This window comes from Aulonocara stuartgranti, assembly GCF_965226115.1.
Source record: "Aulonocara stuartgranti genome assembly, chromosome: 23".
Taxonomy (NCBI): domain Eukaryota; kingdom Metazoa; phylum Chordata; class Actinopteri; order Cichliformes; family Cichlidae; genus Aulonocara; species Aulonocara stuartgranti.
In genome coordinates this window covers 26,241,380-26,264,706 of record NC_138958.1, presented here as the reverse complement: position 1 = coordinate 26,264,706, position 23,327 = coordinate 26,241,380, and the positions used below count along the sequence as shown (strand labels likewise).

The 23,327-nt window shown below is 41.4% G+C and overlaps 1 protein-coding gene across 1 annotated transcript in view; it reads left to right on the top strand.

The window, feature by feature from the left end:
- Positions 1-280: 280 nt before the first annotated feature.
- The window catches only part of ahr2 (aryl hydrocarbon receptor 2), a 98,005-nt gene continuing 74,958 nt past the window's right edge, over positions 281-23,327 (top strand). Inside the window, exons 1-2 of the mRNA XM_082525442.1 lie at positions 281-770; positions 18,908-19,095. Coding sequence (XP_082381568.1) covers positions 712-770; positions 18,908-19,095 — 247 coding nt within the window. The 5' untranslated portion in view covers positions 281-711. The remainder of the gene's footprint in view (positions 771-18,907; positions 19,096-23,327) is intronic.

Here is a 23,327-nt window from a genome sequence, read left to right as displayed (position 1 = left end):
ATATACATATATTAACATATATAGCTTTTCAATAACTGTAATTGTAATTATGAGCATAAATATTATTTAAAGACTAACTTTTTATTTATTTTGTTAGTAAACGCCTTATACAAGCGTTACAATAAAAAAAAAACAGTCCTTAAGGTCTTCCCGGTTGGAATGCGGTTTCCTAACCATTCCTCGGCTGCGGTGTGTATTTCAGTTGGCCCACATTTGGACCACCTTAAATATTCTGCTCTCTCGTTACAGTGACACACACACACACACACACACACATTCACACTCACCGCCACGGGAGCGCGCGGCGGCTGAGCGGCCCTGTCAAATCACTACGGAGGTGACGCGCAGCCCGAGGACTTACATAAAACTACTCCGAGGACTTTTCACTCTTTTAACGACTAAAAGTCGCTTTACTCGCCCGTATCTCGGACGAGGAGGCCTACACGTCGTGGAAATAAAAAGTTGTGGTAGTTTTGAACTTCTACCAGAGGCTTGTTTCGATTAAAGACAACAAAAAGGTTTTTTTTTCGGCTGAGAGGCACTCGGGACGCGAAGCTGTCGAGGACCGAGAGGAGGGGGGGATTTCTAATCGTCTCCTTTTCAGTTTTTTCGAGGGCATGCGAGTCTTCTGAACACGCCCGGACCTGTTAACGCGCACATAAAGCCGGGATAAAGCCACTTGTAGCTCACTTTGTTTCTTCTGAATTCAACATGCTGCCGAATACGGCGCTTTACGCCGCGAAGAAACGGAAGAAGCCCGTCCAGAAAATGTAAGTCAACTCCCCAAACACCGCAAAGCAAAACCTCCGAGCACTCTGAGGTGTCTGAGGTGACCGGAGAGCTAAAGACAGACGTTTTATTGCACTTTATGAGCTCCGTGTTGTGGTTTATACCAGCTTTATAACGCTTTTTACTGTTTACTAATGTAATACTACAGTTGTGCCAGTACGGGCAGTCCCTTTGACCTTCCATAGAAGCTAGGACGTGTAATCCTGTTAAAACACCTCGCTTTGGTGGCTTTTAATGTTTATATTGAGCAACAATCTGTGTGTTTTTCTCCCCAAAGCACGTATACATGTCACAGTGAAGCTTTCTAACACCAGGGATCTCTTTTTCCTTTTTTTTAGGTGCAGCTGTGCAAACATCCCTGCACTACTCCTGTATTATAGCCTGCGTTACATTGTAATAAGCGTGTTTGTGCCCTCTATGTGTGTGTGTGCAATAGTAGCTGGCTTGTTGAATCCATAAGGCTATAAAGTCTATTTTCCCCTGCAGTGGTTATGCAATGCTGGCCAGCCACCGCGAGGTAATGTGAAGTGCTGAGGTCCAGCAGCACTGCGTGGAGAATAAAGTTAACTGTTGCTTCAGTATCATTTAAATCTAATTATACCATCTAGGACAGCTGGCCTTCCTAGACTGATCTGTGGCCTTTAAAAACTCCTTAAAGGACTCCTCAGAAGTGGATGGTGCTGAACTGGGATTTATCTTTTGAGTTTTTGTTTGAGTGTGCCCTGTAGGCGGGGAGGTTGACACTGTAAAGACTGAAACCCCACATCAGAAATCTCATCGTACCACCTTCCTGTGATTCTACTTATGATTTTAATATATGTATAGTATCTTTGTTTCCCTCTTGATTCCCCAATCAGGACGCCTCAGAACCCCCCCCCCCCCTCCCCCCAACGGCGCAATTTGAAAACTACCTCTGCATAGAGAAGGAACCATTTTTGGACGGAGTTTTGCTCATTTCATTATCCCGTTTTTGTAGGGAAGCCAAGCACAGTGAATCTTTGTTCTTCTGTGCTTTGTCAGAGATGATGTTTCAGGACTTGTTAGAAGCCCTTCGAGCGCTGCTGCAGGTCCCTGAGGTCTTCAGTTTGGGAACCACAAAGTTATTCTTTGCACAAAAACAGAAGAACAGAGCCCTCAGATTGCCCAGCCCTCTAAAGTGAAAAAAATAGAGATATTACTAATGATAGGCTTATTGCTCATGAATTTTGCTGTGAATAAACCACTAGAAGTGGACTTTTCTCTTGCCACTGAACTAGAATGTTCTTAAAGAAACAACAATTCAAACTGGATGTAAACTAGTGGGAAAAAAATCTCTTCATTGACACTTAAACCAACTGGTGCTCATGTGATTTCTGTAGACTGGAGGAGCTGGGACTCTAACCATCGACCTTCTGATTGTAATCCAGTACTCTGGTACGCAATGGCCACATAGTTTAAAAAACATTAATAAATCTGCTTCAAAGATCCTTTAGAGGCCCCCTGTGGTGCTGATGGATGGAAGATACTGTATAGGAGTGAGGATGTCTAAAGGATCAAGTAGATGGTGTTGCTGTTTCCAAAGTCACCACAAGTATGTAAGTCTATTTTAGACCCTTTGGGAAAGAACCCTTTAGAGGTTATATAAAGCACCAGGCTCTAATTGTTCTACTTATATTATTCAAGGTGCTTTTCTAGAGGTTCTCGAAAACACCATCCTGAAGTATCCTCATCAGACCTCTCATAGGGGTGTAAATAACTTTGGAGAGTTTTTATAAAGCACTGTATTTGAGTCTTGGACACATTACGCTGCTCTGCAGGCTCTCCAGAGAACAATGCTCAGTAAGTTAATAATAGACCCTTAACCATACTGTTAAGACTTAGTAGCACCATGGGCCACTGTATGGGAGTCCTCTAAGGCATCATGGGGCACCATAACATCCTGTTGCATTTCAGCTGATATCCTTAGTTGTGTTGTTGCCTTTGTAGAGGATCTTCTATAACCTTCTATCACCATATTTAAAGTGCTGTAAAGAGCCTTTAAAGAAGTTCTGTATAGCACCATGGTTCAGTTTAAACAACTCCCGTGAAGAACTTTCAGAGGGATTCTCCAGGAGGGACATAGTTAATTCGAAACACTGAAAATCGAGGAAAGAACTTTAGATTGGTTCTCTATAGAATCAGTGTTAATTTCCAACACTTAAACATGCAGGCGAGAACCTTTAGAGGGTTCTTTGTAGATTCTATATAGCCCCGTTGATCATTTACACCCTTAAAAGTGCTTTAAGGACCTTGTAGAAGGGTTCTCTGTATCAAAGTGCTTGTTTTAAACTCTTGAAAGTGCAGCACAGAACCTTTAGAAAGGTTCTCCATAACAGCATGGACATTTCAATCCATTAAAAGTGCTATAAAGAACTTTTAGAAGGGTTCTCTAAAGCGTCCTGGGGATATATATTGTTCGACACCCTTTGCTGTGCCATAAAGAACCCTTTGCTCTCAGCCACGCTGGCCTCCTCACTGTGATTTTTACCAGTTTGTGATTTTTAGCTTTAACAAGCCAGACGGAGTGTTAACTGCCCCGTACAGAACCACAGGCCTGAGCAGGGACCCACGGCAGAACCCAGCCAGAACCGCGGTTTCAGTGTATGTGTGCGTATGTGTGTGGCACTACCTGCATTAATCATAATCAGGACGTAGAGCGCTCTCACGCAATGTTTCCACGAGGGAGGAGGGAGGGAGGATGGCGTAATCTGAGACTCGCTCTGTTTTTTCTCCTCCTCCTCCTCCGACTGCCACAACATACTTTTTTCCTGTCTTTTTCCTTCTCTCTCTATGTGTTTTAGGGGAGTTTGTTTTTTCCCTCCCTCCCTCCACTCAAATTAACATAGTTCAGTGTCACGCAAAGGGTTACGTAAGTCTGCCATGTTCAGTTTTTAGGAAAAGTTTGTCTTTCTTTTCTTTTTTCTTTCAGGAAACAGTGTTGAGTGAGGGAGTTGTGAGTGTGAGAGTCAGTTAAGCCCACAGAGAGGTCTGGAGGCGGCGTTACAGCAGCCTGCCCTGCGGCAGTGTACCTTTATGTTTACACTGTATTGTACAAGGGAAGCATTTAAATTTATGGTAATGTCCATGTGTGACAGAGACAAAGAGACGGCGGATGGATTGTACAAAGTTGTAAAACAATAACAAGAAGGTTGAATTGCACAACGAGTAGCCAGAAGTATTTGGACATCTGCATGAGAAATGCTTGCAGGCGTTCTTGACGTATCAGCCTCCACATTTTGGAGCCGGCTGCAGAAACTTGCAGTGATGTTAGGAAACGAGGGCCTGCTCCGTTTTGGGGTTAAACTCCGTCCCAGAGGTGTTGGAGGAGGCTACTTGACTCCTTCCCACAGATGTTTTATTGCAGCTGGATACTGGACTTCAAAGTGGTGCCAATTCAGTTGAATAACGGTTACTTTTTAGGTGCGTCAAAGCAAAAAAAAAAAAACTTTCCTGGACTTTACAAATTGCCTTGTGAATGTAAAACTAAGGCATTCCAAATTCAGCATAATAGCCTCACTTGGGAATTTATTTCATTGCAGTACCGCTGGCTGCCACTGGGACATACTAGTGTCACATCCGGCTCTCTCGCTGCAGGACGGGAAAACACCAAAGCATTCTTGAGGGGTTCTCCAATGAACGATGACCCATTTTAAACTCTTTAAAGAGCAATGAAGAACCTTCAAGAGGTTCTCTGTAGCACCGTGGGTCATTAAAAACCTTTAAAAAGTTTTTTTCTGTAGCATTTCAGTCCCTTAATACCCTGAAATATCCAGTAAAGAACCTATTATTTATGGTTATTCTCATAGTAGTACAATAATGAAACTTTAGGAGGTAGCACCATGGTTCATTTTAAACCCTTAAAAATCCTTTAGATTGGTTCTCTATAGCACCACTGTTGATTTTAAATTGTCAAAAGTGCACTAAGATAATTCAGACTGGTCCTCTTTAGCACCATGGTTCCTTTTAAACCCTGAAAGTCCAGGAAAGAACCTTTAGAAGGGGGTCTTTGGATTACAGCCATACCACCCTGAACCTGCCGATCTCTAAGCAGAGTCGACCCTGGTTAGTAGTGGATGGGGTGTAAAGTTTTGGGTGGCTGTGACTCAAGAGGTGGAGTGGGTCATTTACCAATCAGAACGTTGCTGGTTTGATCCCTGGCTCCTCTAGCCTGCATGTTGAAGTATGTTTGGGTAAAATACTGATCCCTGAGCTGCCTTTGATGCATCCATTTGAGTACGAGTGTGTGAATTTTAAGTTAAAAAGCACTTGTGTGAAAGAGGCATGTGAGAGAGTGCTTTGAGCACTAAAAATTAAGTAGGAGAGCACAATGTAAATACCAGTCTGTTTACCTTCTCTACAGCAGCATGGTTTGTGGTTCATGTTGTAAAAAAAAAACAGTGTAAACAAGCTAAGGATATTAAGGATTCTGCTAACTGCTCTGAGACTGAACTCACATGGGAATAAAATGGTTAGATGTTGCTGCTAAGGTTTTGTTTTGGTGCTCTATGCGATGGGCCAGCTTTCAGCAGAGGCACTGTTTCTTCTTAGGACTGACATGTGACGAACACGAACGTCCCAACTTTCACTTCCTGGTTGTCATATCAAGGTCAAAACATCATGATGCCACTGAGTCCTTGGAGTAAAAGCATATAGGCATATTTATGTTGGCTAATAAAGCCAACATTTGGATTAATGGGACTTTTGGAGCAGGTAATTTGAGAAAGTCCCACTTCATTTCTTATGAGTATGCGATGTGTTGTGTTGCATTAAATAATTGTTAAAAACAGTGTGATGAGTGTGATGAAGAACTGAAAGTCTCTAAAAGTTCCAGATTTGTATTTTTTATTTTTCCTGGAACGGTGGGAAAATATCCTTAACAGCTGTAGCTTGTGCCTAACAAAAAGTCTTAAAAATGCCAAATTATCCCGTGCTTAAGCCTGTCAGGATGTCAGTTTAGGCCTGGAATAATTTAAAAACAACTGTGTGGTTATAATGGCATAAGTTTATAAAGTACTTTTCTTAAAGTTACAAACCGCTTCATAGAGATAAACTAGAAAAAACTATTTCAATTTTTTAAAAAGTTACAGCCCAATTGAAGTTTTTTGAGACCAATATCGATATTTGATTATCATAAAAACCTGATATATCGGCCGATATTTTTTTGTCTTTCAGACACATGAAACATAAACAGATCTCCCTCACATTTCTAATGTTGTTTAAAAAAATTTGTTCATGCTTTTCTCAACTTTGCTCTCGTCAGCTGGTTGTTTGTAGCGTTCCAAACACGTGCGCCCAACAGGGAAGTTGTGCAATGCCAAAACTACATAACATGAACATTCATAACATGCCTAAAGGATGTTTCTCTTGTCTTTTTTTGCCTTTTAAATTTTCATTTAATTTCCGTTATGAATGCTGATACAGGTAAATCGTTAATAACTAATATGGGCTTACATATCAGCCCTGCTAATATATCGATCAGTTTCTAAAAAATAAAATCCCTGGGAAGAACAAAGAAGAGCAGAATATCTAAAATAAATAACACTATTAGTGACAAACCAAGGACTAAAACTACAGTAAACAATCATAACAGCCTTTCACTAAATTAATGTTTCACAGTTAAAGTCACAGTTCTGGTCTCAGTGTGGAGACTGTCAACCAGCAAAGGCGAACTGAGACATCAGAGTAACTAACATAGCCCATGGGGGTTAATAAATCCTGCACGTACTTAAGAACAAGGACATCTTTATGTTGAAGATTTTTCCTCAATTTTAACTGCAGTAGTAGGAACAAAGACAAGGAGAGGTTGGGGCAGATAGGGAAGATGCTGGAAAAGTACTAAGAAACACAAGAAATGACCCCAAAAGAAAACTATGAACAGACACTGAACTTGGCAAACAACTCCAGATCAACTCGGGTGCTTCTTTCACTGAGCTCTTTCATACTTGGGTTGTGAAACAGGTGTTAAATTGCAGGTATGATATTGGCTCTGGTGTCTTAATTCCAGCAGGGAACAGGCGCCAAAATCATCTTTAGTTTCTATTGTTCTGAAAAGGTGTCGTTGGCGCGTCTGAGACAAAAGTGCCTTTGTGTGAATGCAGGGGAGTGTTTCTCTGAGTCCAACACACCCCCTCCTGACCCCCCCCCCCCCCGCTCTCTCTCTCTCTCTCTCTCTCAGACACAAACACACGTAACACACACTCATATTTACAGTCCACGCCCCTTCCAGGACAGATCTGGCAGATAAAGCGAGCGGCAACAACACTGGCCGCTCATTGTTCTTGCAGGGAGCTGTGCTGTGAGGAATGCAGCGATAGCCATCTCGCCTCGATTTCAGATATGTCGTGTTTTGGAGTATTATTGGAAGCAGATGTCTTATTTACAGCAGGGTTAGCCAAGCAGGGCTTCATCAGGGGCCGTGCTTTACACATACGTGTTACACTTACAGCTCATCCATTCAGCCTACAGCCATTCCCACAGAGGCTGCAGGCTTTTAATAGTTACAGCAAAGTCACTTTTCCTGCACCCCCTTGCTGTATTTCACATTTTAGACTGCAAGCGTGTTTACAAAATTAACGTCTAAGATCACAGCAAAGTTTAGAGATGCAGGCTGTTTGGTTCCTAATGTCATTTCTAGATATAGATAGTTGTTTTTTTTAAACAGTAACACAGTGAAGTCATGCTGCACTCACTTTAAGGTCAGTCCACATGAAATCAGTCATAGCTGAGCAAAGCTGCCGCTTGACTTTCTCATAATCAGCTGATTTTTTTGTTTTTGTTTAAAAAAGCACAATATCCATGTTAAATTTTAGCTTCACGCTATGAATATTTTCCAAGTTGAAGGCCCTGAGACTTTGAAAGGATGGGGGAAGGTTTTCTCAACTTTGTTGGGGGAAAAAAGGGAGTCTTGAGACCTCATATCCATATTCAGGGCTAAAAGACAAGCACCTTTACCCTGGACGTTTGAACAGTTTTCTCATAAGTCACTGGAGAAAAATACAAAAGCTGTAGTTTGGGTAAACATGTGGGATAGGCGGTGGCTCAAAACAAGTTACAGCATATGAAAGGTCTCCCTTTTACCTACATTTTGATACCACACTCATCTTGCTGCAGTTCCTTCTGGGTCACAGTGGTTTTCTAACATAGTCAGATTTGAGCTCTGTGTAATGTTTCAAAGGTTAAAATCAGCTGATTGTGAGGGGTCAGGTGGGAGCTGCTGACTGATTTTTTTTTTTTCTTGAAATGACCATGGCTTATGATTAATATTTGATGTCATGTTTTCTTTTATATTGCTAAAGGAAATTTGTCAACTTTAATCTTGAGTCCAGCCTCTAGCAAGCAAATATGCAGTATTTATTTATGTATAATGGTGTATAGACGGCAATCACACAGCAATTCAACCCCACCTTATTTAACTTGTTTAAAACACACAATAGACAAATCTATGGTTAAAAGCCTACGAGATGAAATTATTGCATAAAAGCAGAACTGGTGCAAACATGATGTAACTCAGACATAAACAGACACTAAAGCCTTGTCTCAGCACAGTTTCATTGAGTCTGAATTTAACATAATTCATAGTAGCCTGCTCTTATTGTTGAAATGCAGTTTAGTCTTTTATAAGTAAACATGTAAAAAGAACACTATGTGGAAAAAAACATTCACTTATGTGCACATTACACCTGTAGGGGCTGCTTGGTAAAAGAAAGCCATGCTCCTGGTGCACAGACTTTGCGCTGATGTTAATGCCAGAGGAGGTTTTGGAGAGTTTTATGCATGATGCAGCTCAGCACTCGCACACTCTGCTCTATAATGGCATGTGGTCTAAGTGGCTGTGGTTCTAAAAACTTCTGCTTTGCAATAACGTTGATGGTGGGTTTAATAATAAGTAGGGAAATATTACATAAACTAAATTGTTGCAACACTGGCATGCTGTTACAGCATCGCACTCAAATTCATTGAGCTCTTTAGAATGATCCCTTCTTTCACAAATGTTTGTAAAGGCAGACTGCATGGCTAGCTGCTTGGTTTCTACACCTGTGCAGTGCAATACTTTTGTACTTGTAATGAATTTCAGTCATGACTTTGTCATTTTGATCTGTTTTTGACTCAAGAGCAAGAAGAAAACTTTCTAGCTGCTATGCTGTAGTTAAAGCACTGGGTCAGTTGGGATGTGATGGTTTGTTAGTATAATTAGTGGATCATGTTGATCTGTTGATGCATGCTCAGGTATCCAGATAAGGAAATCCTAGAAAGTTGATCCTGTTCATCAGTGAGAGAAATGTTCCATCACTCATCTAAATAACTTCTTCAATCTAAGCTCACTGCAGGTTTCCTTGTAAACAGTACATGACTACAAAGTAGCACCATTGCTGCGAGCTCAGTATCTGTTTCAGTTTTCTGGGACTTTGTTGGTGTTTTCAAACGGCCTCGGTCTAAAACATTTTTATCATGGGTTAAGATGTGCCCAGAGTTTGGGGAGTTTTGGGCAAGGTAATCTCCAATTAACCTGTCATGACATGTGAAGTGCAAACCTGCTGTGGGACTTTGGTGCGCATGTTTGTGTAGTTGTGCTGTTAATGAGAGGGTTTTGCAATTCCACACATTGGTAAACTTTAACAACAGCCAATCAGAGCCTGCAAGGAGACAGATGACAAAGAGAGTTTTCAGCCTCTCGGTTTTTGGAGTGCGCTGTCATGTAGCTTTTCTGGAGCCAGAAGTGACCATATTTGGATGAGTGGCTGAAATACTAAGCTAATTCTAGTTAGCTTGTTAGCTTTATAGATATATGTTAATAAGTAAGGTTTAAGACTAACCAAAAACTAAAATTTCACTCATGAACACTCATGCACAGACTTCTTGCATGATCTGTTAGTGCATATAGCCTCACAGGAACCAGGTTATCAATCTGGTAATTGCATTAAAATGCTTTACAAGGCACGATTGAGCGGTCCAGCTCACCGACTCCAGCTCCTTTAGCACACCTAGATTTAAATTTAATCAGAGTGACCCTTACCTTTGAGCCTTAACAAAAGCCACATGAGTAAGTTTAAGAAAGCAAAAGAAAAAATAAGAAGTAACGAAATTAAAACGATGTAACAGAAGGAGAGAAAAATAGAAGACGACGGTTTGAAAGTAAAAGGGAGAAAGAGAAACCACAGCAACGACCAAAATATGCATAAATAACAGTGACAATGTTACTAAACATCACAGAGTGCTAATAATATGAAATATTTTTAGAGGCAGAGGCAGCCCAAGATACTGTGTGTCTGTGCGAACCTGTGTGTGTGAGCCTGCTTGTATTCATAAGGTTTCTCCATGTAGTGTCTAATAGTGGGTGTAGGGAGCCACAGCCCCACCCCCAGGAACAGAAGCAGGCAGGGAGGAGGCCCGGGCCCCAGTTATCCAGCGAGCCAGTGCATATGGCGCAGAAGAACCTCTGCCAGACAATATCGGGCGTCAGCTCCTCCCCAGAACCCTCAATGTCCACACGCAATTTAAATCTAAAAAGGGGCACTGGCACCAGAGGTGAGGCTGAAGATGTGCATCGTGTCTATCCCCAAGGCCCTATATGTGCCAAAGTTAAAATAACTCACCTGCCTACAGGTGTAAAGGAGGGAGAACTCAGCTAAAGAGACCAAAGCTGTTCATTAGAGTCAACCTGTAAACATAAAGTTGGACTTCTTAACACGAGAGGTTATCGGGGGACTGCCCTGGAGGTCAACTCCTTACTACGGGAGCTGATTGAAGGGCTGAGATAGAGAGAGAGAGAGAACTTGTAGATGTGTGACAAGATCACAACAAAGTAATCACACCGACAGTTTTCTGAGTTACAGATGAGTATCTTTAGCATGTACCCAGTCCGTATTTTCTTCAAGTGTATGCATGTTTGAGATGTGAGAGCAGGAAGTCCAGGAATAACTGCTCTGCAGGTTTTGCTATTTTTAGAGTCACGTTTGTCATTTTTTTGTTACACTTCATCTCATCAATCACAGTCACACAGATATCACAGATGGCTTTGCTCAGTCTGTGTTTGAGCACATGTGCCCGGTAATTATATGTTTAGAACTGCAAAACCAGGCTTTTAAGGCTTTATAGAAAAGAAATACTCTCTTGAAACTCGTGGGTTGATCTGTGGTATATTTTTGGCTTGTTTTTTCTTTTTAGTCCTTTAACCTGTTGTTGCTTTTTCCTATAAGAACATAAAAGTTAACCCCACCAGGTAAAGTGAGAGTCTAGCAAATAAAACCCCATCAATTTACATTTAATTTACATTTCAGACACCAAGCTAGCAGTTCCCTAGAGATGTTTAAAAGAAGCCGAAGCTGAAAATGCAAAGCAAAGTGAGTAGCGAACAGGGAGAGATTTCTGTCCTTTCATCTCATAATTTGAATCAAATTTTTCTGTGTGACAGGTGGTTTTATTCTACTACTTTTTGCATATGAGATATCAGCTAATAACCAGTCCACAAGCTTCCTGCTTGGTACTTTGTGTTTCTACGCGGTTTGTGTTGGCTTGTGTTTTTCTGCAACCTCAGACCAGAAATCAGGAGGTTAAAGGGTCGAACGCCACAGTTTTAACACATAGAGCACGCTCAGTGTCATTCAGGTGCACCCACACTCTGCAGGCGGCTTCTCAAGTGGCCTCGCATGACCTGAAATCCTCGGCGGAGTCATCGGCAGGAACATCTGAACCAGATTTAAATCTGAGCAGCAGCAGAAGCGCAGCTAGTCTGTGTGAGATCAACCTTTGAGTGGGAGGTTGCAGGTTTGCGTTCCCACAACAACCAGATGCTCTCCTCGAGTGTCCCCGGGCAAAACGCCAGCGCCTCTCCCAGTGCTCACTTTAAGGTCAGAGCTGCTGTCACTGACCTGCTTTGAAACTTGTTTTCACTGAGTGCCACACTGGGAAATGAGAATCACGCATGGATGTAAAGAGGGCTTGCAGGGATTTCCTGTTTCACAGTGGACCTTTGGCGGCTTCATTCAGGATACTTTGAACATGTATTGCATTATTTGTCAGAAACCTGCATCTCTGGCCTCTCTCTGAGTGATTTCCACAAAATTCCTACCTGACAAAGACAAGTAAAGACCATCAGTATTATACAGTGTGTCAGGTGTGGAGCTGAGTTTTAAAATAGAAGATCTTCTAAATTTTCCCTCAGGGAGGCTTTTTAGCAGGTGCCATTTAGTGAATTGTCCGTTTAATGTTTAAAAAAACCTCAAAAAAATCTCAAATCACATCTGTCATTTAGCTTTTCACAGCATATACATCATGTACAATACTTGGAGTTTACTTAAATTCCCTCTCCTTGTATACTGAACATTGTTAATTTCAAGCCATTTAGCAGAGCCGTTAACAGAAGATTGTGCCTACTGGATGCACAAGCTGTAGGGCATCACATTGAAAAAATACAATGGTGTGTTGTAAAGCTCTCTCCATGCCCTTTCATATGATATATTACTCAATATATCAGTTTTTGACTGCCATTGTTAGGGCCCAAGGTCAAAGTTGACCTTGGGCCCTAACAATGGCAGTCAAGGTCAAATGCTTAGCTAACCTAGGTACTTATGTCCCCTGAGGCCTGGTATATTGCTGTGAAGTTTTAAGACGATCCATAAAAATTGTGGGTTCATATAAAGTTTTTACTTATTTTAAGATTTGGTGTGACTTTCACCAAAATTACCATCACACAAAACTTGAACACAGTATCTTGAAAACTGGATGTTAGATCACTAACAAACAGAACTGATTTTACTCCCTCTGTTCGGGGGGACAGTGATGTGATAGCTTGAAGTTTTACTTTGCTGCATAGCACTTGTGTCCTTTTAAACAGTCATCTTGATTTCTTATTGCTGAATGAGATTCATTTTTGCCAGATATGACTGTTTGCAAGTCTCCTTGACGCCTCAGTGGACACAACTTTATTTCTGTACTTCACCAAAGACAGCAACCTGTGAACTGTGACAGATCATGAGTTGGATGAGCTTATATTGAAAATTTCTGCAGGACCTCCTTTCATCTTCTATCTGAAATCTTCCGCTTTAGAGTTTGTTTCTCAGAAAGTCTGAGTGAAAAAAACAAGGTAGTGTTGGTTACATATGTAACCACTGACCGCTGAAGAAGGATCAGTATGTCCATTAGCAGTTGTGAATTCGGTTGAGCTGAAATACAGATGATGTGTGCAAAAATAGCTCCTTGTGCTAAACATATATCAGTTTCTCTAGTGCTGCAGAGACATTTCCAGTGGATTAACTTTTATTTCTTATAGCAATGTGCAGCACTCCACCCAATTTATCAAAAATTTTAATGTCTGGCTCCAAAATTCGACATAGCAGTGGCCAAAAAGGTAACTTTGGGTAAAGAGGTCTGGCGCGAACCTGTCTCAAGTTTGCTAAAAATACAGCTCTTTTTAGATGTGCTTTTTTCATGTAGAAAGCAGAAGTTAAACAGACAGACGCATGTCTCAGTTTTAAAAAGTGAGGTGTATCTAATCGCAGAACATGTCTGACTTTAGGGAAGTCTGTGGTTGGCGCCTGTGCTGTGTTATACTTAAATGAGTATGAATATTGAAGTTTGCCTATTTGGGCTGTAAAAACCGACTTAAAAAAAGTCACTCAGAAAACTCAAAAGCAACCACAGTGAACCAAAAGAATCTCCAGGGACAGTTTTAAGGTGCTCCACAGTGTCACACCTTCTCAGGGAAAAAGAAAAGCTCCTCTGTGCTCTGGACGTCTGGTTCGAGTTATAGACGAGATGCCGGGCGGGTTTGCTGCTGGAGTTCAGTTACAGATACCTGCCTTCAATGGCGCTGACCTGCAGCCATCAAGGTTTGTTTACCACTTTGCACAAGTCCTTACCAAGCCAGTGTGAGCAACAGGACTGATGGGTTTATTGTAAATTAAACACCCCGCATTCTGATCGGCTCTGGAATAGAGAAGTGACCACGTGTCACAAGGGAAGAAGATTATCTCACACCCAGAGATAATCACCAGACACAACAGCAGCTGGAGCAACAGTTTAAACAGCTATTTAAGTAGAAAAAGAACCTTAAAAACCAACTTTAACATTAATGAAGTCGGGAAGTTGCATTCATATGAAATATGATGCCAAGCTTTATCACACAAGGTTACATATCAGATACTCAGAGAAGCTCTCAGCATTAGCCCTACGTTGTTCTCACACAGTCATCCTCTTTGTCCTACTTTCAGTTAAAACATTAGACCATTAGATGTACAGCTGAGTGGTATGGATACCCAAGATCATGTCTTGATATTTGCAGGTTGAATGGTGACAGAAGATAATTATCTGCCTTTTCTATGAAAGCGATATGTGAGATATCACAGCTACTTAGTTGGCATGGTAAAAAAAGCGAGGCTTCCTCTTCAGAAACATCAGTATGTCCGCTAACAGGAGCGTTAGATATTAAAAATACAAGTTAATCAGCTGGAAATTCATGAACTTATATCTATATCTATATATATGCTGCTACAGTTTTACAAAATCAGAAACAGGAGCACCAACCATAACAGAAAGTAAAGCCTTATTCTGCTGTGGCCTTTTCACTGCTTTACCTGCAGCCGTACAGCTTAATCTAATGAGGAACTGAAACTGTTACACTCCATCAGAGTTCACTGGAAGAAACTGCAATTTTACCTCAGAGAATACACACAATATTTGCCCGCCACAGCCTTGTTGTTAGATGCACAAAGTGACCAGAAACTGTGGTTTTGTGTCATGTAAATATCTGTGTTTCTGTTGGTGGAGGCTTTGAAAAGACACAACACATAATTGCACAAGGGGTGCAGTTATGTGTTACGTAAGTTTTTTTGTTAGGTGACATTTTTTCATTTAAATGCATTTTATTGCTAATGTCCGATCAGATTGTAAAATAACTTAGTGAGACCTCGCCTGGCTCTATCTGTTGCTTCTAACAGCCTGTATGCTGATTTCTATGTACAGCACTCAGGTTGGATTTTTAGTTGTTCTCTTCAGGGGTCATTGTCAGCAATTAGTCAACATTAGCTTAGAAAAGCTTGGAAATTAAATTGATGCTTTTGTAGCCTGAAGAACTGCTGATGGCTAAATTGCCCCCCTTTGTAAGTTGCCTCAGGCCTCACTCAGGCCTAGAGACTGATCGGCAGCCACATGGCAATTTACAGTTGCTGGGGAGAAGCGTGCATTCCCTGAACGTTTGAGCAAAGAGGATGATGTAGCAAAACTCCCATTGTGACTGCGTGGAAGACTTGTCTGTAAACATTTGCAGTTTGCTCTCAGGTCTGCAGTGAAAGTTGAAAAAGTTCAAGGTAACCTGGAAATATGGATTATTCACCTTCGAAGTAAAAGTTGCACCTTTTGAAATGTGTTGGTTTCAGTGGTCAGGAACAATCTTTTTTTTTCAGGTTGTAGTAGTTTAGTCAAGAGCAGATTGCTGCGGTTGCCTGGAAGATACAATCCTGTCTGTAAAGAGTTGACAAATTCTTACTCAGTGAGAAACCGGAAACGGGGAATGTTCTCCTTCAAAGTAAAAGTTGTGCCTTCTTGCTGCAGAAGAGCGTCTGTTTGTGCTGCATATTAAGTGCCTTGAGTGCCAAAATTAATTAAATTAATAGATCACTGAATAATAAATTAAATATCCCATTAATTAATTAAAACGGGAAATAATTCATTAAATATATAGGTAATCATAAAATGTCATTTCATTTCATTTAAAACATTTTTACAATTATTTATTTCCCGTTATAATTAATTAACACATTTAATTTATTATTTGATTGTGTATTTAGTTAATTCATTTTGGCACTCAAGGCCCTCCACTGTCACACTTTTCACGGTTTCATTACCACTCGGCAAGTAGTTAGCAACTTCCAGCAACCTTCAGAAGCCACTTGCCATCTCACCACAGAATACACACTGTTCCCTAGCAACTGGTGGTTACCGGGGAGTCACTGCCATCTTCTAGGCCTGTTTCACAACAACTGGAATCAACTTCCAGCAACCACTTACAACTGATCTTTGATCACACATTTTCTTCTTATGACCGATGGTTGCTGAGTAGTCTCGAGACCTGTGACTGAAACTCAGGCTCACATGATTCAGCTAAATATTTTTTCACGCTCTCAAAAGAAAGCAGTAAAGACTAATACCTCTGTTCACGCCTTTCAGTTTCAAAATTCACACGGCGTCTCTTAAGTAAATACAGACAGCAACTTTTCAATGCTGAAAGAACTTTCTGCACTGATGCAGACAGTAGTTAAGTGATCCGAAACATCGGTTTAAACCTTCAGCTTGTGTTTATTGGCTCTCTTGCATGTTATGCTTTCGTAGTGACGACTGAGTGAGCAGCCACCGACACCTATGGCGGTGAAGGTGATCGTCACTTCCAGCACTTCATTTGTCAACAGCTGGGGTTGCCTTTGCTAATTTGCACATTTTAACCCAAACCGCAGTCCTTCCCCAACCATAACCAAGCAACCTTTGGTCCCAAAATTTAAGCAGTAACCAGAAGTGAAAAATGAAACTAGGTGCAAATAAAAGAAAAGATCCAAATGGGAAGTGAAACAGGGTCCCTGGGCTGTTCACCCTTAAACAAGTAACCACTGTCCATTGTACCTCCAGTATGGCCATAATTCACGAGCACTGGTAAATCACGTGATGGCAGTGATGGGGGCAGTTGCATCATTAAAAGGAGTTTGTTATAGTAGATACACTGCCCAGCTTTAGACTGAAGCTGCTAATGTCTGTGTATGGATGTGCAGCCAAAGAGGAGTGTGGTCAGTCTAGATTTCAGCTGTGCAGTCTTGGATTTGTGCAGATCTGATTTAAAATCTTCCCCCTATCATAATAGATAAGTCTGATGAAGCCCTGTATTAGGCAAACATCTTTATACAGAGTTACACCTGCTTTTCATGACCTGATGCTGTAGTTTATTCAGAGTGTGTGAAGTCTGCACCTTTTGGTTTCATGTTTTCTGTAAATAAAATTGACCTTTTGAAATGGAAGAAACCTCATTTAGGAAGGAAGCTCTCCATTTCCTGTCACATTGAAAGTATATAAACCTCCTCAGCCTCAAAACTGTCACACTCGCACTAAAGTGGATCATCTTTGATCGCTGTCGCTGTCCCAAAGCAAGCGAGCTTACTGAACAGGGCTGAGCACACACGCTTGGTAAACAAGTCTGGCAACAGGTTACATCACTCTTCGGCTCACCTGGTTCCCATGGAAAGAGTGGATGGAGCAGATTAGACTCTGGAGAGCAGAGGTGGTCGGGGCTTTGTTATTTTTCCACTCAGCCAACTGTCAGCAGCTCTGAAGGAAAACAACCGCGCTGAACTGATCAGTGTGTGATACCTGACCCATAATCCAGCACGCAAACTCAATTTCAGCTCATGGATTTCTTCCATTTGATAGAATAGCTGCCCCTTTGAATCACCTCTTCTCTATTCAAATGATGTAAAACAGAGGAATTGCAGTATTTCTGATGCTGTATAATAAGTTTTTCAACAAGTACTTCTGAACAGTTCTGGAAGCTCATGATGGGAAAATGCCATACAAACACATTTATTTTAGGATGTTTTCCCTTACGTCCTTGGAATTTCTTTTGCTTAGTACAAACAATTCGAGTGAACTGAGAATCTGGAAAACATGGAACAGAGTGTTTTGGTCACCTTGTCAACAGCCTGAGACAAGGTGGACCTGAGACTATTCTGAATGCTCTAGAAAATGTGTTTTCTTTCTTAATGTGGATTTTGTTGATCTATGAGTTGATTAGTTGAGTGCTTGTTTAGTTGATTTTATTTGATGTGAGTAAAAGAATTCACAAATCCATTGTGAGGTTTGATTTTTAGTGGATTTCAGCTCGCTGTGAGGTCTGCACCGTGTCTTCACTTCACTTGTGTTGGCCCAGGTTCATATTGCTATGATGTCATAGTTTAGTTATGTGGAAAAAATCTGCCAATGTCCACTTAGGGAAAAAAAATCCCCCAAAAGGGGGGTGGTTAGGGTTGGGGTTAGAGTTGGGGGTTAGGATGTGGATCGTGGTTAGGGTTACGGGGCTGTAGTTAGGGTTATGGTTATGGGGTTTGGGTTTGGTGTGATGGTGTTTTCCTTTTGCAGAACTGTGACGTCACAACAACAATGACTGGTCAGTTGCAATGTTGAACCTGGACCAACATTAATTATGATGATCCAGGAACAACACTAACACGAGGATATTGGTGGGATCCACTTTTTGCCTTCAGAACAGTCTTAGTTCTTCATGTCACAGATTCAAAAAGGTGATGGAAACATTCCTCACAGATTTATGTCCATATTGACATGATAGCATCACACTGTTACACATGATGTGAATGTGCTTTTCCACAATGTCCCAAAGGTGCTCTATTGGACTGAGATCTGGTAACTGTGGAGGCCGTTTGAGTGCAGTGAACTTTTGAGTTCTGTGACGTGGTGCGTTATCCTGCTGCTATCCTGCTTGAACTATTAATACAAGGCCGGATGTATCCATGATTATTTAAGTTGTTTATGCCAAAGTCTGACCCTGCAATCTGAAACTGAAACTCATCACCAGGCAGCATAATGCAGCTTTCTGTTGTTCGGTTTTGTAAGCCTGTCTGAATTGTAGCCTCAGTTTCCTGTTCTTGGCTGACACACCCTCTGTGCTCTTCAGTTTCAAGGTTCAGTGTGTTTTGTGCGTTCAGAGATGCTCTTCTGCATACTTTTGTTGTAACGAGTGGTTATTTGAGTGGCCGTTGCCTTCCTGCCTTCTCAGTCATGCTTCATTTGGTCCCTAATGTAGAAATAGAGGGAGCCATGGTTTACTCAAGGATGTCTGATGCTTGTTCGGCAGTGTCTTTTCTGTCTGCATGTCATCTCAGTTTATCCCAGCTGCTCTTATACTGACGAACACACACGTCAGTATACAGAACACATGCAGCTCCCAACTTTGTTTGTTGGGCTTCTCATGACCTCTCTCATTCTCAAACCAACGTTTTGACTCTGAAGAGAAACCGACCTTTTCCAAGAGTCACTTGAGATGTGGAGTTTCTCGGTCGTCAACCTGTCCTTTTAAAATAACCCCCTTTGTCTCTTTTTGTATGCACAGGCCCAAACCTCCACCTCCCGAGGGCGCCAAGTCCAACCCATCCAAACGCCATCGCGACAGGCTCAACGGCGAGCTGGACAAGCTCACCAGCCTGCTGCCCTTCACAGAGGAGGTGCGGTCCCGGCTGGACAAGCTGTCCGTCCTCCGCCTCAGCGTTGGGTACCTGAAGGTCAAGGGCTACTTCAACGGTAAGTCTTTGATCAACTCCCACGTCTGACAAATGCAATCCTTCAAATCAGAGTTTGTAGGATTTGTTTCAGATATGACAGGATATATATTATATATATAAGTCTTTGCGCAATGTTTGGCACCTAGTGAGTGAAAGGATGCTGTGTCACTGCTTCAGACACGTAACAATATACGAGTATGTGATGGTTTTAAAAAAAAACAACAACTTTTTTTCCCCAGATGCGCTATTTTGAAATGCCACGAGATGCTTCAGGCTTTTATGTTAATGCGATGGCATCAGATTTGTGCTGTGTTGAAATGTTTAATGGTGTATGCCTTTACCATGGAGTCAGCTGTTCAATGGGACTTAATCCAGAAACTAATCGAGCTGCAAGATGAAGCAAGTCAGCATCATTTTGAATCCAACATTTATGTTTAATAGCAGCAATGTTGGGAAAGCTGTGCTTATCCGAGCTTGATGTAAAGTCAGTGCAATACTGAGCTGGCTAATTAGATGTAATTATTAGATGTGGTCATATGTAACTCTGGAGATTACACTTGTTTTGTTGGGTTGGGATGTTTCAGTGGGTGTACAAATATAGTGGCTGTAAATCTGCAAATAAGTCAGCATTTATTGATGGATGTGTCACAGCGATTTTGTGCCAGATCAGTGTTCAGACACGTTGTGATGAAGAGCCAGAAAAGGCCAGGACAGGACACAAAAGGAAGAATTTTTGGGGGCCCTGAAACAGTGGAAATAATTAACATCCATCCATATATACAAGAGAGGAAGACATCATTGTGAAGCACTAAGATATCGTCCATGGTACCGGTTTGGTACAATAAATGGCTAAATCTAATAACAAAGTAGGGCCTGATTACAGCAACAAGTCATAACCACAGTTATTTAATTGACTGTAGAAAATCTTGAGTCACTGAACCCAAAAACTCCCTTTTTAACAGTAGACCATGAACTTGAAGTTGGACCGAAGTCCGATGATGTTTGCATGTCTTCTTCTATCGCTTTCATTCAGTCATTTTCACCACTCTTGATACGTTTTTCCAAACAGTTAATGAATAAAAACATCTCACCATTTCAAGACCTGAACAACAAATGGTTGTACTCTTCCATTGAAACCTCACTGACTCTGAAAAAGTGCTGCAAGAACCTGTGGGCGTGATTTAGGGTAAAGAGTGTTCAGACACAAAAATGAAATGGGAAGGGTTCATTTGACGCTCGGTACGATGTAACTGCTGGAACTGAGAAAATCAAGATGATAAATGTGAAACTATAGGCATCAGGAAAAAAAAGAAAAAATACACAAACTTTGCAGCAACTACTGCATATTACAGCAAAATTACACTACGTAGATTGACAGCACATGCTCGTGCGTAAGAAGCAGTGCAATGCTGGATTGTGGGCTTGTGACTTTTGCTCTTCGACACCTGTTTGAATGAAAGTTTGACGTGGTTTGATTGAAAACAGTCACTCGGTGCTGCACAGCGTCATGGAAAGTGAGAAATCCGTTGTCTTATGAGGAGCTGTGAGATTCAGATGAGAAATGACAAAACGTTGAGGGGTGAGGTGCGTGTAGCAACAATAACAGCGTGTACACAAACACGAGGAGTAAGGATAATGTGGGTGGGGAAATTCGCTCCTGATGTGAGAACTGCATCAAAGCAACCGAGAAAGACTGAAACTAAATAAATAATATGCAGATAGGGATGGGCTTTTCAAGCAGGAACAATTTCAGGATTCACTGGGAACCATTCAGCTATTCTTCGACGATCGCTCCCCCACCTGAACTGCCCTCACCCGACTTGTGGCAGACTTACGACATGTTCGGATTACCTGGAGTGGCTTGCACACAAGACTTGTTGACAGCTGTAGTCTTTGGCCATCTGTGTTTCTCTTATTTGTGCAGGCCTACTTAATCTCACTGCACCACACATATTCTTGACTGGCAAAAAGCCTGGATACGCACAGCCACCACCTCCTGGCTAAAGTTACATCTTTACCGAGTGCTGGTAACAAATATATGTGAGTAACTAATAAATTGGTAAAGCAGTGTCAGGTTAATGTCCACACACCTTTGTGTGGGGTTAGACCACACTGGGCTCTGACACAGTCTGCATATAGCAGCTTACTTCGGTTTACTGATAGATGCTGGACACTTAGCTAGTGCTGTGCATTGATGAAATATGAATAATTTATTTAAGCAGTCTAATATTTTTGCTGCTGTAGAGTCCCACAAAACTCACAATGAGGCCTCAGTGTTTCTCTGATATAAAATCTGATATTTTATGGATCTTATGCTGTATTTACCCTCGTGCGATGAATTAGAGCAGTTTGAGGGTTACAGCGAGATAGATTTATTTGTTCTCTGCAGTGTTCTGTGATTCTGCAGTATACCTGCATTTTGTTTCCTACTATATATGAAAGTTTTTTTTTTACCTCCTCTGTTGGTTTCCTGTGTGGAAACTCCACTAAAACACACTCCACTAGTCAGACACACTTCGGGTTTATGAAAACTGTTTATTCTGAACCTTTTTAGACCAGCTTTATTTCCATTTCAGGCCCCAAATAAGGCAGCAGCATGCAGACAAACAGCGGTTTGAAACATCCTGCTGGGTGTGCATTCAGCTGAGATACACCAGGCTCACTTTTGTGGCTGATACTGGAAGAAGATAAGTTTAAGAATAGTTAAAGGGCAACTGTCTAGACAGTGATCCAAATCGTTGTTTTAAACAACAGGACAAATACGACAGTGTTTGTTCAGTATGCGCACAGCAAGCCACGAGAAAGGAAAGACGTCTCGGGCTAGCATGAAAGTCTGCTAAAGCTATAAGTAGTGTTGCAGTGGAGTCTTCCTTTGCTTGAGCTCCACGTCTTCACCAGTTCAGCATGGTACTTCTTGAATAATCCAGGTAAAAAGACCATGAATACATACCCCAGCATTGCCTCCAGTTTGTGTGCATGGTTTCTGACAAAGAAACTGAACAAGCTGGTGCTCAGTCATTGTGTTTGCAAAAGGAAGACAATCAGGAGGATGGATTTAAAGGGGGAGGAGTGAAGATAGATGGTTTCAGGCAAAGGGTGAACTGAGGGGATGCACCATAGGGTAAAGAATGATTATTCAATTCAATTCAGTTGAGTTTTATTTATATAGTGCAAAATCACAACAACATTATACTAAGCTGATTTATTTTGAAAGGTAAAGACCCTGCAATAATACAGAGAAAACCCCACCAATCAAACAACCCCATATGAGTGAGCACTTGGCGGCAGTGGGAAGGAAAAACTCCCTTTTAACAGGAAGAAACCTCCAGCAGCACTAGTTTAGCGAGCGGCAACCAGCTGAGGGTGATTATTATGAACTGTGAATTATGCAAAGCTACTGTAGTAGAATAAAAATATGATGGTGGAAATCAGCTGCAGTTATTTAGTGTATAAAATATACTGCCTACAGAGTTAGTCTTAGGCCCAAAGAAAGTCACTTTAAGTTTTAAGAAAAGCCCAACATTTGTGTACACTTGTTATTTTCTCTGCGCACGGTACAGAACATACATGATCATATCAGCATTTCAGGCCACAGCACAGAACAGGTGCATGTCTCATCGGCCTGACAGCATTTATGCAGAAATTCTCGCCTCTTCTCACTCCTGTTGCCGAGGAGGACTGATCCAAATACACGGCAAGTCAGAAGGGCCACATTTCACAGTCATGCACTGATATAGCCTCTCAGCTGGTGGCTACCACACCCCCGCTTATCATTTACTGTAAATAGGACGCTTGTCTTTCAGGCAGCCTGGATCTAATCATTGCTATTTTCACAAGAGGCAGCAGAACAAAGCGAGGAAGCTCGCTGGAAACTCAAATAACCTCGGTGATCGTCTGCGCCATGTTGACAGAAATAGGGGTAGAATTCACTTTTAGATAAATAATCTTCTTGAGCCCCAGAGGAGAGGATTGTTATTTTCCAAGAGGTCAGAGACCATCGGTGCATCGGTCAATGTTATAAAACAAACCCGTCCACTGCTATCCTTAAAGCTAGGTTGGAAAAAAAAAAAAAAATTTTCTAGCTCCATTTTTTAAATATTTTGATTTGTAGGTCAAGAAGTTATTTAGCTTATAATTGGCCCTGTGCAGCCCCTCAATGCATCATCTGTTTGAAATACCATATTTTCCGCACTATAAGGCGCACTTAAATTGCTTTAATTTTCTCAAAAATCGACAGTGTGCCTTATAATC